The sequence below is a fragment of the Cnephaeus nilssonii genome (genome assembly GCF_951640355.1).
Source record: "Cnephaeus nilssonii genome assembly, chromosome: 1".
In the NCBI taxonomy this organism is placed as follows: domain Eukaryota; kingdom Metazoa; phylum Chordata; class Mammalia; order Chiroptera; family Vespertilionidae; genus Cnephaeus; species Cnephaeus nilssonii.
Genome location: NC_137072.1, coordinates 75,142,695 through 75,160,157, shown reverse-complemented (window position 1 = coordinate 75,160,157; position 17,463 = coordinate 75,142,695). Strand labels below are relative to the sequence as shown.

Sequence of the window (17,463 nt, the reverse complement as noted above, 5' to 3'; positions counted from 1 at the left end):
TGACAACAAGCAAGGAATTTATTAGTTCATGTAACTAAACATTCCAAGAGTAAAGTACAGTTGGATTTAGGAACTTGAAAGTGGCCAATAACTCTTTTGTTTATCCTTCAACAAACACTTCTTTGGACTAATTTAATTGGCAGGTTATAGAAAAGATGGCTTGCCCAATTTCAGAATTTTATGGTCATTCAGGTCCTAATCCCTGAGTAAGTAACTATATTGCAGCTTTTTGAGTGTCCAAGAATCAAGAGAAGAATGCTAATTGGGTATAATTGGATCAAGGACCTCTCACTTTGGATAGGGGATTGTGGTAGCATGATATTCCTGGACTGCAACAAATACTCAATTCTTCATACAAGATTCATTAAACTTTTCTTCTTAGATATTAAGATATCCTATCTAATAAAAGAGTAATATGCAAATTGACCATCACTCCAAGACACAAGATGGCTTCCCCCGTGTGGACGCAAGATGGCCACCACAAGATGGCCTGCAGGGGAAGGCAGTTGTGGGCAGTTGGGGGAGACCAGCCAGCAAGGGAGGGCAGTTGGGGGGGACCCAGGCCTGCAGGGGAGGGCATTTGGGGGGACCAGGCCAGCAGGGGAGGGCAGTTGGGGGGGACCAGGCCTGCAGGGGAGGGCAGTTGGGGGGACCAGGCCAGCAGGGGAGGGCAGTTGTGGGCGATCAGGCAAGCAGGGAGGGCAATTAGATGTGATTGGGACAGCAGAGGAGGGCAGTTGGGGGGGACCAGGCCTGCAGTGGAAGACAGTTCGGGGGGACCCAGGCCTGCAGGGGAGGGCAGTTGTGGGCAATCAGGCCAGCAGGGAGGGCAGTTAGGGGGTGACCGGGCCTGCAGGGGAGGACAGTTAGGGGCAATTGGGCCATCTGGGGAGCAGTTAGGCGTCTACCAGGCTGGCAGGGGAGTGGTTAGGGGGTGATCAGGCTGGCAGGCAGAAGCGGTTAGGGGCAATCAGGCTGAGGCAGGTGAGCGGTTGGGAGCCAGCAGTCCTGGATTGTGAGAGGGATGTCTGACTGCCCATTTAGGGTTGGACATCCCTCAAGGGGTCCCAGATTTGAGAGGGTGCAGGCTGGGCTGAGGGATAACCCCCCCCCCCCCCATGCACGAATGTCTTGCACCGGGCCTCTAGTATTAAATAACTGTAGAAGTTAAAAATTAAATCTTGTACATCTTCTTCTGATGTTGCTGTACTCTGTTCATTGTCTGCAATAAAGTGGCTCCAACAGTGTAAACGGTTTGAGTCCTCTGAATCTTTTCAGCAATCAAAAATTTAAAGGTAATTTTAAAATTAACACAGGCTGCACAGAAAAACTGTACCTCTGAATATAAAGAGAACAAAATGAAACAGAATTAAGCTGCAAGTTTTCTCCCATCTTACTTCTTATTTTTCATATTTCACCCCCAACAAGGCTGAAACCATGCATTTCACAATAGCATTATCCAGCCACCCCACAGCTTCTGAGGAAATCAGATCTTATGTCCTAGGAGTGAATTGCATTCAAGTTCAAAAGGGAAGAGGTGATTCTGCATTGGTGTGGCCCCACAGGGAAGAAGAAGCAGGTAGACATGACACTGTAGAAAAAGAACATGATTTCAAATGTAATCTACATTTAAATTTTTATTTAAAGTAACAAACATGCATTGAGAAAAACTCACATATCAAGATAAATTATTACAAAGTATTCATCATCCAGGTTCATGGCAATAATATCTTATCACTAGCACCTGATAGCACCCCCCCATGTTCCTTATCAAGATCTATCTACCCTCAGAGAAATCCTAAACCTGTCTAACTTATTTCCCCAGAAATTAATATTTGATAAATTCCAATAAGTATATTTATGGGGTTGTGAACTCTGTTATATTTTGTGTTTGGTTACTGTCATTCAATAATATTTATGTAAAATTAATCCTCATTTGTTTGTGTGGCAGTTGCTCAGTCATGTTTGTGTGGCAGTGTAATTCTCTACCCCACTGTATATTACAATTTATTTATACAAAATACTGTGGATTCACATTAGTGTTGATTTTAGTTTAAAATATTAAGACTAATACAGCTAAGAACATTGGGTACATATATTTAATGCATATATATGTATATATATGTGTGTGTGTATATATATATATACTAGAAGCCCGGTGCACGAAATTCGTGCACGGCGGGGGGTTGTCCCTCAGCCCAGCCTGTACTCTCTCCAATCTGGGACTCCTGGAGGGCAGTCGGACATCCCTCTCACTATCCAGGACTGCTGGCTCCCAACTGCTTGCCTGCCTGCCTTCCTGATTGCCCCTAACCGCTTCTGCCTGCCAGCCTGATCACACCCTAACCACTCCGCTGCCAGCCTGGTTGATGCTTAACTGCTCCCCTGCCAGCCTGTTTGCCCCCAGCTTCCCTCCTCTGCCAGCCTGGTCACCCCTAACTGCCCTCTCCTGCAGGGTTGATCACCTCCAACTGCCCTCCCTTGCAAGCCTGGTCCCTCTCAACTGCCCTCCCTTGTAGGCCTGGTCCCTCACAACTGCCCTCCCTTGCAGGCCGGGTGCCTCCCAACTGCCCTCTCCTGCTGGCCATCTTGTAGTGGCCATCTTGTGTCCACATGGGGGCAGGATCTTTGACCACATGGGGGCAGCTATATTGTGTGTTGCAGTGATGATCTGCATATTACTCTTTTATTAGATAAGATAGAGGCCTGGTGCACAGGTGGGGGCCAGCTGGTTTGCCCTGAAGGGTGTCACAGATAAGGGTGGGGGTTCCCTTGGGGTGTGGGGCGGCCTGAGGGAGGGGCCTGTGGTGGTTTGCAGGCCAGCCACACACCCTGGCAACGAAAGTGGAGGCCCTGGTATCTGGAATTTATTTTCCTTCTACAATTGAAACTTTGTAGCCTGGGGCGGCAGCCATTTCTGTGGCAGTTAATTCACCTTCTACAATTGAAACTTTGTAGCCTTAAGCGGGTGAGCCCAGCCAGGGTGTGCGGAAAGCTTTGCTTCCCCTGTTGCCGCCAACAACCCTGGCCTGTTCTCTCAAGTTCCATTCTGCCGCCATTTGTTTGAATTTGTTTACCTTCTATAATTGAAACTTTGTAGCTTGAGTGGAGGCTTAGGCCTGCAACGGCTATGGAAAGCTTGGCTTGCTCTGTTACCTGGGAAACCTTGCTCTCTGTGGCTGTAGCCATCTTGGATTGGGGTTAATTTGCATACTTGCCCTGATTGGCTGGTGGGTGTGGCTTGGCTGGTGGGCGTGGCTTATGTAGTGATGGTTAATTTGCATATTACCATTTTATTAGAGAGGATATATTTATATAAATTATACATATATAATTTATATAAATATATATATAATTTCTATTTGTTATGCAGTGATGGGCAACCTTTTGAGCTTGGTGTGTCAAACTTTGCCAAAAAACTGAGCATAACTCAGGTAGTGTGTCACTTTGAGGAAAAAACTAACTCCAAGATTCTAGTCGCAAATGTTTCATCCTCAGCATGCAGCCGCATGTCATCAGAAATGGCTATGCGTGTCAGTGCTGACACGCGTGTCATAGGTTCGCCATCACTGCTAGTGGAACCACTAGTCATGAAATAGGCAAATGTTTATCTTGGACAAAGACTGACACTGGTTTTCAAGGTGCTATTGCCCATTACACTTACATCAGCATTTCTTAATATTTCTTCTGTTTGTTTTTGGAAACACTTGGTCTGGCATTTGTTTTTTTCATTTTAGTCATTCTGATGATTGTGTCATTAATTTATTCTCTTTTTGTGAAGTGCCCATTCAATTGAATCTATTCCCTATATACTATTGTATCAGTTGTTTTTCCTACAGAAATATTCTCAATTAAATTTAAGCAAGTTAGAGACTGGATCCAGGTGAAGAATTATGCTTGGCCATGACAGGTTTGTTATATTAATTAGATACTCAAGTATGGAGGCCAAGAAGGCAAGTGGAATGTATGAGTTGGGAGATGAGGATAGACGTAAGTTTAAAGAGATATATATATATTTAGATGCTCTCAGACTATGGATGGATTAAAGCCATGAAAGTAAACAATATCAGCCAGACTAAGACTAACTCCTTGGGTACTCCATCCCTAAAAGTTTTGGAAAAGGAAATATCAGAAGGGAGACTGCAAACAAGTGGCTAGTGAGTTAAGAGAGAAACCAAGGGTTTGACAGGTTTAGGATTTCAAATAAAGAGAAGTATATTTCAAAAAAGAAGGGATGATCAAATCTCCTAAATAGCACTGAGAGGATGGTTAACATGAACACAATTTACAAGATGAATATTGTTGGTGACTTTGGAAAAATAAGTGATTTCAGTAAGAATAAAATTTGATGGGAACAGATTGATGAGAGAATAACATATGAGATAGTTGAAAAGGCAGTATAAATATCTGATAATGTCATAGAGTAAACTAAAGAATGGGAGGGGTTCGGAGGTGTACTGTTAGAGGGAGAAAGCGTTTTGATTAAAGATGAAAGATAGGATATCATAAATTTGGTTTGAACTTGATCCTGGAGGTTAGGAAAACATTGAGAATGCAGCAAAGAGGAAGTATTTGCTAGTGATGAATCATTGTGTAAACTCAAGTGAATGGACTTAAGTGTACAGTACAGGAGTTGGTAGAGAAATAATTCATCACAATGCAATAATTACTCCACAGTCAGAGACAATGAATATAAGACCTTCTTGCAGGTCTTTTTCTTTATTATTATTACTGATTTAGAGGAAGGGAGAGAGGAATAGAAAAATCCATGAGAAAGAAACATCAAATCTACTGCCTCCTGCTTGCCCCCGCCCCCCTCCAACCCCATGCTGCTGGGATCAAGCCCACAACCTGGGCATATCCCCTGACTGGGAAATAGGCCACCTTCTCGTATATAGGACAATGCTCAACCAACTGAGTCATACCACACCAGCCAGGTAACTTCCTGTAGGTTTTTTTGACTCTTGGGCATTACTGGCTAAAACCACATAACCCAGCTCACTCTGATTGTGGTACTGGCTCTTGCTGCTCTGATATAAGTCAAGTCAGTAATATGGTGCAGCAGTGTTTCCTGTTGCAGTGCATTAACGTACTGTGCAGTGCACTAATCACATTCAAACTTCAATAAAAGCCTTGGAATTGGCTTTTATATAGATGTGGAAATTGAAGCTCCAAAAGAGCAAGTAACTTTCAAAGCAAGACTTAGCTGCTATGTTGCAGACCTATGAATCAGATTTCACATTTGAACCTTTTTTCAGGAGGATGACCATAAAATTTGACATTTGATGCTGGGTACTTTTGAGGTGAAAGGCATAGGTATAATGGTTAAACTGGGACTATGGGTGTAAAACAAGATTTTCTAGAGAAAACACAGGGTATAATTATCTTTTTCTCCACTTTTTGATATCTTTTATATTCAATTCAGAGCATTCTATTTATTTTCTATTCTTCCAAGGCTATTTTTAACAATAATTATCTAAAGTTAACATTAAAGAGGTAATTAGGTTTTAAAAATTATAATAAAGACAGAAACACTTAAATATGCATCAAATATTAATTTATTGAAATGACTGGTTAGGAAATAGTAATAATAAGCACAATTCCAGAAACTATTTTACACATATTTTAAATATAATTATGATATTACCAACTGCAAATTAAAATTCTGTGGTTCTTTTCAAATTAAAATTTGGAAAATAGAGGTTATGAGTCAAAATCAAATTAGGACAAATGCTATGTAATACATAAAATAAAAAAATACATTTTCATTTTTCCATGTAGAATCATAAAAAATTGTTACTTTTTTTGATAGTATGATACAAAGATTGAAAAGATGCCACATTTCCAGTCACAGTCAATTCTGTGGAATAGAGAACAAATATAGAATTAGCTATGTTATGTAAATAACCATACATATCTCTCCATTTATAATTTTGGTATAACTAATTCATTAGAGAAATGTTATTACAAATGCACTATGTTGTGCTCTATCTTGCATATAAAATTTCTAAGGACCAAATAACATTTAACTTGCAATTGTTTCAATATCTAGTCTACCATAATCACTAAAAAATTTGTATCTTAAGAAAATTTCCCCCTTTTAATTATCACAGTGAGACTCGTTAATTTTATTTTGACACATGAGTTAAAAGACAATATGTACATTTTGAATGTGATAAAACAATTAAAATTTATGGAGCCTAAGGTATATAAATGAGAACACAAGTTGATTTGTAAAAAGAGTTCAAACATATTTGTAGTAAAGTAGAAGAAACTTTCAGTTTTTTTCTAAAAATGATGATAAGCATAAGGACATAGGCACTTGAAATTAAACCATTCAAATCAGTCAATAACACATAGTTGAAATTTAAATGAATTAAAATACAAAACACACATAAAGTCAGGTAAGTACATAGTAGTCAACTCTTTAGGTGTGTATGACATATTGATAATTAATAAGTAAGTTTATATATTGATGAATTTCTCACTACCTTTGGCTTATCCAGGACAATGAAATATAAAAATGTATTAACTATAAATATAATCAGTCTAGTCTCCAAACTCCCAAAGCTTACCAAAAGTGAGGGGTAAACATTAATTTTGAAATCCTCTTAAGCCTTAAAAAACAAAACAAGATAAATATATTACAATTCACTTTTTGTCAAGTACATTCCTTCTAAAAATTCTAAGTAATGAAATAATCATCTCAATTATTAGCTCTCTCATGTACATGCATAAAAAACAAGATGTGAATAAAAGCATGTAGAGAATAGATGTCCACAAGGAAACTTCAAGACTCTATAAAAGAGTAAATCTTCTTTAATCCACACCCAGATTACCAAATTTAATTGTGGCTTTAGTAAGCTTTAACCCCCTTTGTCTCTATTGTCAAGAGATTGATTAAATCATACTCTCTGAAATTATTTCTTCTCAATACTCAGTATCTTCTACTTAGAAAATCAGAACAATTATTTCTGAACATCTGTAATTACTCCTACACATTGATATTTAGGGGGAAACATGTTTTCTAGGTTATTTTATTGTGTAACTAGCATTGAGAATCCCTGATCTAAACTATATGTATTTTTGGATCCATTGAATAGTCATTTATTCTTTTATTCTGGATCTCTCACAACTTCTACTATCATATACACATCATGAATGAAACAACAGGGTTAATAAAGTAGGACTTACTTGTTGTAAGTTGTAAACTGGGGCAATAGGTTGAGTCACAGGGTAGAATGCCTGGGTGGGATCAAGCAGAAGCTCTTGGTTCAGCACAAGGGCTTGGGCAGGCATAGCTCTCTGGGGGAAGGTCAGCACTTGCTGGGAAAGAGGCAGGACTTTGGACTGAGGAAGGGAGACCAGGGGCTGAGTAGGAAGCATGGGAGTCTGAAACACAGGCTGGGGGATCTGGTGCATGAAGGGCTGGAGCAGAGGCAGAGGGAGCTGTGCTTTGAGATCAGTGAGGTTTGGGATCTGGCGCTGAAGAAATGGCACTACTGGAGATTTAGGCAATTGCATCACATTGCGCTTAGGAATGATGGTCTCCTTAGTATTGGGGACTTCCATCACTTCAGGCTGAAGGAAAGGCATCACCATAGCGGGCTGAGCAAGAGGCAGGATGTTTTGTGGAAGGATAGCATAAGGGATGGGCTCAGCATTAGGATAGAAAAGAGGCTGTGGCTGGACAAAGGGGTGGATTTTGTCCTGGCGTTCATTCTGGAAAAAAAGAAAAATCTCTAAGTCCAAGATTCAGCTATAATTGTCATTCATGATGAATTAACCTCCTCTCTATTGAAGAATCCTGAGTGAAACAGAGAAAGAAAATATTTTATTTACCATGATTAAGAAATTATTTGGGGTCATGTGAAGATGAGTTAAATACTCATTGAGGGATTTCTCACTAACCCACTCCCTTCATAGGTGGACCCAGATCAAACTGCAATCAAATGTTTAGGGATTTCAAGCTTGTTTCTCCTTTCTGAGTTTCCTTCAATACCATAGCTAGCTGTACAGTTTAGTACTCAGCAGTCATGAACTTTTCAACATAATGTGATAATAGTAAACCAAATTGTGTTCATACCAGTATATAATGAAGGTTAATTTTGAAAAGACTTAGAGGAAGATTTCCAAGGTTTTCTTCTATGTGTTTTAATGAAAAGGAAATATTAATTTGTGGTTTAATTGCAGGAGTTACCCAACACTAGCTAACTTCCGTACTACTTTCCTTAGTAGTCATTATTATAAGTATTTAAAGAGGCATCATTTTGTAAATTCATTTTGGTATAAGTTCCAAACAAACCCAAGCCATTGATACAACAGAGAAGCTGAAATATTAAAATTACATAAATACGTTACCATATATGTAATTTAATTAAGTAAAAAAATTTCTGTAGTCTAAGAAAATCTTATATTTTAATCAAGCTCTACTACTTAATAATTGTGTGATATTGTCACACAATTGTGTATTCAGTTGTTTTGTATCTCACTTCTCTCATCTGTGTAATAGAAATTATTTTATGAAGTGCATGTATTCATCAATGTTCATATAAAACATAAAATTTTAATGTATCATTGAGTACTTACTGGGTGCTTGCTAATCAACCTAAGAGATTATTAATATTCTCAGTATACAGATGAAGAAATTGAAGTGCAGAAAAACTTGGGGCCAAGGTTATACAGCTAATCAATTATCAAAATAGGATTACCATATTTCCTTACCATTTCTTTGATCATCTTTCTATATTGAGAATAAGTGAACCTAGTTCCCAGCTTAGAAATATATCTACTAGTGTGTTTTTATGGAAAACAGGTACTCACTATTAGTAGAGTGAGCAAGTCAATAATTATTCTTAAGTATTTAGTCTATACAAGTGGATTATGAGCTTAAAAATGTACTTATGTCTTAGCAATATATTGTCAAATTTTTGTTTCTTATACTGACATTTATTTTATTACAATTCTTTAAACTGAATATGCACATCTTCTGTATGTATTATATTTTATAATAATTTTTGAAAATATTTATTATAAATATTTAATAATAATCTTATTATTATATTTTATAATGATTTTTACAATATTCTCATCATGAACAACTTACCTCTTTTTGCTGCTGTTTGTAATTTTCTAACTTCTCAGGTTTCTGCTAGAAACAACATTAAAAGAAGTAGTAAAATCTATGAAAATCAAATGTAGAAAATATATACATTTAAATATAAAGGTTTACTCTCTCCCCTTTTTGGGATGTAAAACTGAAACCCATTATCAGAGGGAAGAGGGTTGGAGGGTAGTAAAGACAAACAAGGCCAAATATATGGTGAAAGAAGATGATTGGACTTCAGGTGATGGGCAAACAATGCTGGATACAGATCATGTATCATAGAAATGTACATTTGAAACCTATATGATCTTATTAACCATTGTCACTCCAAAAATTTCATATAAATAATAAATAAATAAATAAATAAATAAATAAAAATGTTTTTACCTTGTTGATGTGGGTAATGGACTCCTTCAGGAAAATAAAAGTAAACATAGGTTAAGTTTTCATAGAAAATTTTTATTTGCCAATATGAATAAAAAAATGAAGGTATTTAAAAGGTTAATGTGGACTTCTTGCTTGCTAACATCATTAAAAACACAGCAGAATTACTGAAACTTATATGTTGCTCTATTCTGCACAAGCCTGTTCTATAAAAAAGACGGATGAATGCAGTCAAGAAAGATCAGAAAGTTAGTGAACATAGTACAAGAAGCATTTAATAGACTCTAATTTTCCCTCTTACTATGTTTCCTTCCTATAAAAACAAATGATCTCTTAAATGCCATCTGATTCTAAAAGAATAAAATTCATTAATAAGAAATTATTATAACTATTAATACATTCTGTTCATTATTCTTAGTTCATTTGTTATGTTCAGGTTTCAAATGAATTGTAAGAACTAAATACTTTCCCTATGATAACCTTTGTGAAGAGATAAAATATACCTAGGTACCATTTAGCAGGTGACAGACCCCAAAAGTGATGCAAGTGTAAATATCTGCCTGACTCTCCCAGGCATATTTAAGACTAAAACTAAGTCTCACTGCTTCTTACTTACTAAAGTGACTCCTATAATGACAAAATATGTCCATTTGCATGTCTGCTCACCCCTTATATTGCCATTCTTTCCTATGGACATCTGTTTTTCAGTTTGTACCATAGCTCCTAGTCGATGTCTGATCCACAGAAGGTGCTCAATGAATGTCAAAAAGTGAATGGGGTCAGTGTGGAGAGAGCTCCAGTCATAAAAAAGGAGTGTAGCATTCACTTAAAGAAGGAGGTGGGGCATAGTGACAAAAGTTCAAGTAAAGCTAGCATAAAAAGTAGCATAGAGAATAGGGAATTCTGTAGACATTTATTTTGTCCTTAAACATATAATGAAATTTTATATCAGAACTAGCTGCATTGACTTAAGCGCCCTAAAAAAACACAATACAAAGAGTTTCTAGCATTTTACTGTCCAAAATGGAAAATTCCCTCAGAATGAACATTGTCTTACCTCACTGCTAGAAATGCTTTCTATAGTCTGTAAATAAAAATACAAAATCAACAACTGGATCATCAAAGACTGTTACTTTTTTTAAAGAAATGTTTTATTGATATTGTTATTATTATTATCATTATTATTAATCCTAACCCAAGGATATTTTTCCATTGATTTTTAGAGAGAATAGGAGAGAGAGGGAAAGACAGAGAGAAACATCGATGTGAGAGAAACACATTGTTTAGTTGCCTCCTGCACATGCCCTGACCAGTGCCCAGGCCGGGGAGGAGCCTGCAACTGAGGTATGTGCCTTTGACAGGAATCAAACCCAGGACCCTTTGGTCCCCAGGTCACTGCTCTATCCACTGAACCAAACTGGCCAGTGCTTTTATTGATTTCAGATACAGAGGGAGCAAGAGAGAGAGGTGGGAGAGAAGCATCTATTGGTTGCCTTTGTCTACTGCCACCAGGGATCGAACCTGCAACCTTTTGGTGTATGGGAAGCTGCAACTAACTGAGCCACACCAGCCAGGGCAGAATATTACTAATGCTGGATAGAAAATGTTTTCTGAATAAAATATCTTACCTCTCTGGATACACTGATTTGTTCCTTCTGTAAAGAAAAAAAAATCACCATTTAGTTTCTAGAGCTATCTTATTTTTCCTACTTACTTTTTACCTTCTTTATAGAGAACTATCACCTTCACAAATTTAAGAAATAAAAAATGTATGTCTTTTGAGAGCCTTAAAAAGTAATTGTGTTTTATGTCTTTTATATTTGATAATTCTAATTGTATATTCTTATTTTACCTAAATGAAGAACAATTTTTGATGGGTAACAGAATGAGAGTTATTTGAATTTGTATCACTTTTTATTCTGATTACAAATGCGTTTATGATTATGATTATTATTATTATTGCCTTGTTTTCCACCCTCTGGATTTCTTTGGGTAGACACAGGTAGGATTTGGCCCATGCCCTGTTTCATCATCAGTTTCATCACTGTAATAAGATATATTTATCTAGGTTGCACATGCAAGCAAGATAAATTTTGTGCAATATTACTCTTTTTGATTTGATGTTTGTGTCTTCTTGTTTTGTCTGTGGCTTATGTGTTTGTTTGTTTTTTCTGGTGGGAGAGTGGTGTAGAAAGTATTTAGCCAAGATTTGCAGCCTTATAGGATACTATTGAAATAGTGAGGGAATATAGATGATTTTCTTAAAAGTATAGAAAACAACTGTTGAAATTCTGCTTTATTTGTAAATTTAAAATATTGGTGATGTTATGAACACATGAAAAAAGAATTCACTGTATGTTAATCATTCATAGATTTTCTTACCTCCTTTGCAAAAGCAAAGGCCACCAGGCAGGCAAGGATGAGGACCTTCATGGCTCTCAAGTCCTGTGAATGAGAAAATAGTTTCATGGTTGTCAATCTAAAATATTTTCTTAATTCGGTAGGGTTACTTTTCTTTTAAGGAAACAAAGATAATTAAATGTCTTAATTTCAGAAAACATAATAATAGAAGCTTATTATATAACCAAAGTCAATATCTTCTATGGTTTTTTAGTCTTACATATCAACTTTATATTTCAATTCCAGCCAATCAGACTTTTCAGCTATCACCTCTACCCTACCTCAATCTTTTTCTTCTTATTCACAGTACCATATGTTGGTGTGTGTGTTTTTTCTGAAGACAGAAAGAAGTTTTAAATATTTATATGAATTTTACTAATTGATTCACTTATTTAAAAATGATAATATTAATTTAGCACCCTTTATTGCCTGATGCTGCCCAGGTTGTGGGTTTACAGCAGTGAACTAAATATTAAAGTCTCCACACTGATGTATCCTCAGACTTATTCAGAACAGACTTGTTAAAGACTGATAGAAGATCATATTTTATTTTACCTTTTTTTTACTAAACAGTTTTCATGAATATTTGATTTAATCATAGTTTCTTATCCTATCTAATAAAAGAGTAATATGCAAATTGACCATACCTCCACCACGCCCACAAGCCACGCTCACCAGCCAATCAGGAGCGAATATACAAATAAACCCAACCAAGATGGCTGTGGCCACAGAGAAAAGGAGGGAGGCTTGGGTTTCCCCGGCAATGGAGGAAGCCAAGCTTTCCGCCTGCCCTTGCCGGCCTAGGCCTCCACTCAAGGCTACAAAGTTTCAATTATAGAAGATACATAAATCCCAACAGAAATGGCTGTCACCATGGAGCTAGCAAGAGGCTTGGCTTCACTCCAGGCTACAAAGTTTCAATTGTACAAGATAAATAAATCCCAGATACCAGGACCTCTGCATGGGTCGCCTGGAGGTGTGGCCTGCCTGCAAACCACCACAGGCCCCTCACCAAGGCTGCCCCATGCCCCAAGGGAACCCCCACCCTGATTGGGACACTCATCAGGGCAAACCTGATATGCAGATTGACCATCACTCCAACACACAAGATGGCTGTCCCCATGAGGTCAAAGATTCTGCCCCCATGTGGACACAAGATGGCCACCACAGATGGCCAGCAGGGGAGGGCAGTTGGGAGGGACCATGCTTGCAAGGGAGGGCAGTTGTGGGTGATCAAGCCTGCAGGCGAGGGCAGTTAGGGGTGACCAGGCCGGCAGAGGAGGGAAGTTGGGGGTGATTGGGCCTGCAGGGAAGGGCAGTTGGTGGGGGACCCAGGCCTGCAGTGGAGAGCAGTTGGGGGGGGAACAGGTCTGCAGGGGAGGGCAGTTAGGGGTGACCAGACCTGCAGAGGACGGCAGTTAAGGGCAAACAGGCTGGCAGGGGAGCAGTTAGGCATCAATCAGGCTGGCAGGGGAGTGCTTAGGGGGTGATCAGGCTGGCAGGCAGAAGCGGTTAGGGGCAATCAGGAAGGCAGGCAGGTGAGCAGTTGGGAGCCAGCAGTCCTGGATTGTGAGAGGGATGTCCCAGTAGGATCGGGCCTAAACGGGTAGTCGGACATCCCTTGAGGGGTCCCAGATTGGAGAGGGTGCAGGCTGGGCTAAGGGACACCCCCCCTCTGTGCATGAATTTTGTGCACCGGGCCTCTAGTCCTATATAATAAAAGGCTAATATGCAAATCAATCAAAAGGTGGATTGACTGGTCGCTATGATACACATTGACCACCAGGGGCAGATGCTCAATCCAGGAGCTTCCCCCTGGTGGTCAGTGTGCTACAGGGGAGCACCACTCAGCCAGAAGCCCTGAGCTGGGCTCACAGCTAGTGATCACAATGGTGGTGGCGGGAGCCTCTCCCGCCTCTGCAGCAGCACTAAGGATGTCCAATTGACTGCTTAGGGGAGTGGGTCTAAGCCATCAGTCAGACATCCCCCCGAGAGCTCCTGTACTGTGAGAGGGTGCAGGCTGGGCTTAGGGACCCCCCTGAGTGCACAAATTTCGTGCACTGGGCCTCTAGTTTCTTATAAGACTGGCATTTTTTTTTTTTGAGCATTTCATTATTTGCCCCACTTAACCACATTTTTTTGACACTAATCCATTTTTTTTTCTTCATGTGTACCCACTACACAGTCTTCATCCCCACATACCTAATGATGTCTCTTCTCTTTTACGCCATACAACGTTAGAGATCATACACTATGCCTCTTCTTTTTTCACTGATCTCTTGATGACTTACCAAAGGATCAGGTTCTCTTGCCTAGTCCCCACTGCAGGCTACTTCTTATCATAGCATATCATAAAATACTAGAAGCCCGTTGCACGAAGTTTTGTGCAATAGACTTTCCTTCACCTGGCTGCCAGCACCAGTTTTCCGCCAGCACCAGTTTTTGTCTGGCCCCCCGCCGATCGGAGCGCCTCCCGAAGGCTGAGGGTAGGACTCGGGAGGCGCTCCGATCGATCAGGGGTGGCCAGAGGAAAACTGGTGCTGGTGGAAAACTGGTGCCGGCAGCCACTCAATCAGCCACCCCGAGTTCTGCCACCGGCGTCTTCTGCCAGCCCCATGGGTCCTCCCGCAGTGCCGGCTGTTTAGGCCGGCGGGGGGCGGGGACTCGCGAGTCCCCGCCCCCCGCTCCTACCGCTAGCCAATTGGCCACCCTGAGTCCCTCCCCTCGCACCTCCAGCCAGCCCAATCGTGGGCGTAGCGGAGTGATGCAATTTGCATATTAACTTTTTATTATGTAGGATAAGTTAACACTTTTGACTGAAATGTACTAAATGCTTGATTTTGTTCCATCTCTATAATTTCTTGTAAAAAAATGTTTGTGCCACCAATATACTTTGACATACAATCTTCAATACTAGATTTATAATCTAAATTTCTGAACTACAAATATTTAATTAAAAACATTTCTAATTCATCTATAAAATATCCTTTGTAATTTTTAAGGCTGAAAATATTTCCCTTTATTAGGTAAAAATATGTTTTCTAGATTTCTTACGGGTACTATTTATTTATTAATTTTACTTTGTTTAAGAGCTCCATGTGTCTCTAATTAATTTTTTATTGTCAGGTCTCAATGTATATTCTACTACATTAGAGATCATTATGAGTAGGGAAGATCCAATTGCCTTTTCTATATTTTATAATTAATATTTTTAAGTCAGAACTTTACCATTGAATAATAATCTAAGGTATTTTAAAATTGTTTTTGTTTTTGTTTTCAAGTTATTTCTAGCACTTCCAGAATTTTTCTTACAAAGTAAAAGTTTCTTTTTAGCTGAATTTCTTTTTTACTTAATTTCATGTGTCTATTTTAATATTATTTTGAAATATAATTTGAACAATAAAGTAGGATGTTGCATCTTGTAAGCAAGTTTGGTGAATAAACTCTTCTAAAAAAATTATTCATAAGCATTTCAAGTAGTACATATTCCAAAAGAACTCCCACAATATCTTGCTTGACTCAATATACCACATGGTTAGTAAAGCTTTCCCAATAATTATTCATATTCCCTTATAATAATTTAAATATATTTTCTTTTATAAGTGTGATATGTTTAATCTAATTGGAAGTCTTATTTAATTTAGGAATCAGATATTTTAATATAGCTTGCTAACTAGCCTTATACTAAAAATATATACATATTAACCACCATCTCTACATTTTTTTGTCCATATAAAGCTTATGTGGTCATTAAAATTTCTGCCAAATATGTATAGGCATTTCTACTTTTTATAACCTAAGTGTTGAAAATAATGTCACTACTACTTCAAATACTTTTATTTCAAAGACTACACTGAAAAAATTATTTTCTTCATATATCTCAATCGAGTTGAAATAAAGCTAAAGAGAAGATACAGCAACTTTATATCTGAAAATCTTACCTTTTTTTCCAAAGTGGAGGACAAGAAGTGAAAGAGGAGCTAAGTAGATGATGGACTGTCTATTTTTGTGACTGTTTATATACTGTATTCAATGGCATGTTAATTTTGTGGTTTGAAAAAAATTCAATAGTATGTTTCAATTCCAAGAAGTCTATATGATTAGAAAAAGTGTTCTGCCTAATATCTGTCCCCAGAAATGCTGGGGAGCATTTTAACAAGAGAGCAATTCACTTCTGATAAAGGAAATCTGTCCAGGAAATGCAATTGTTTAGTAACTAAAGATAATCATCAGAGGACAGTGACCCTCTGGCTCAAAATCCAAGATATGAGGATACAATGAGGTCTCTAGTATTTGGTGGATCTCAAGGTCTCAGTTGTGGGGGAATGCTATATGAGAACCACAGAAATTCAGGGGGTTTCACAAAGGCCACAATTTCAGTTAAACTGAGCAGTTGTTAATGTTTTATGCTGCAATAGAGAAAAATAACAAATAAAAAATCCATGATGCTAGCTTATTCATAAGTCAAATTGATTGGCTCCCAGGGTCACTTGATTTGGGAAAAACAAATCATTAACTTAAAACCAATATATTAAAAAATATTTTTAATCTCCACCTGAAAATATGTTTAATTGATTTTTTTTTAGGGAGAGAGAAACCATGGTAGATCATATATACCCTGACCAGGGATAGAACCTGCAACCTAGGTATGTGCTCTGACAAGAATTGAACTGCTACCTTTTGGTGTGTTTGGATGATGCTCCAATCAAGTGAGTCACAGTGGCCAGACAAAACCAACATCTTGTACGCAAGAGGAATAATCCTTCCTCTGTAATGGAATATATCAGAAAAGGAATTTGGATGGTTTTATAAAATGTCATGGAGACTTATTTACCTGATAAATATTGGTTACCTGTCTCTATTCAAGCATGCAAATGATAACAGCTTTCTTTCTTTCTTCTTCTTTTTTTTTACTTAGAACCAACCCTATGCCAGGCATTGTGCCATTTACAGATTTATATTGTATGATTGTAACAAAAATATCATGAGCTAACTTTCCTCTCTATATTTTCAATGAATAAATAGACACCAAAAGGTTAAGTAACTTGCAAAATCCATATTATTTGTTAATTGCAAAGACACCAGCTAAAACCAGATGTGAGTACTTGCATTTTTATTTGATGGGCCCAGTGCATGAAAATTCATGCACTGGAGGAGGGGGGTCCCTCAGCCCGGCCTGCCCCCTCTCACAGTCTGGGAGGCTTCAGGGGCCAGAGGCAACCCGGCGATCAGGGGAAGGCAATGTCTCATCACATCTCTGCTGCTGCCACTGCCGGCAGTTCAAGCCTTGGCCGGCTCTGGTTACCTGAGCCTCAGGTGGCCTTGGGTGGCTGGGCAGCTGCCAACTGAGGCTTGCCTGCACCTCAGGCCAGCCCTGGGCAGCTGGGGGGCTGAGGGGACTGGGGGACTCCGAAGGCAGGCATGCGGAGTGGCTGGGCCTGCCTGGGGGTGGGCCCAGCCTTGCTGCGCACCTGCCACCCCAGCGGGGCTGAGGGGACTGGGTGTCACCATCTTGTGGCTGGGGCGCCGCCATCTTTGAGGGCGGGGCAGTCAATTCGCATATTCCCTCCTTA

General features: G+C 38.9%; 1 protein-coding gene across 1 annotated transcript; it reads right to left on the bottom strand.

Moving 5' to 3' along the window:
• Positions 1 to 6,611: 6,611 nt before the first annotated feature.
• On the bottom strand, positions 6,612 to 11,959 carry LOC307093869 (beta-casein-like; the record flags this gene model as incomplete). Its single annotated transcript, XM_079762172.1, has 5 exons — positions 6,612 to 6,617; positions 7,195 to 7,722; positions 9,107 to 9,151; positions 10,548 to 10,574; positions 11,873 to 11,959. 5 exons carry the CDS (start codon positions 11,957 to 11,959, stop codon positions 6,612 to 6,614), a joined length of 693 nt encoding a protein of 230 aa, XP_079618298.1.
• Between the last annotated feature and the right edge of the window lie 5,504 nt (positions 11,960 to 17,463).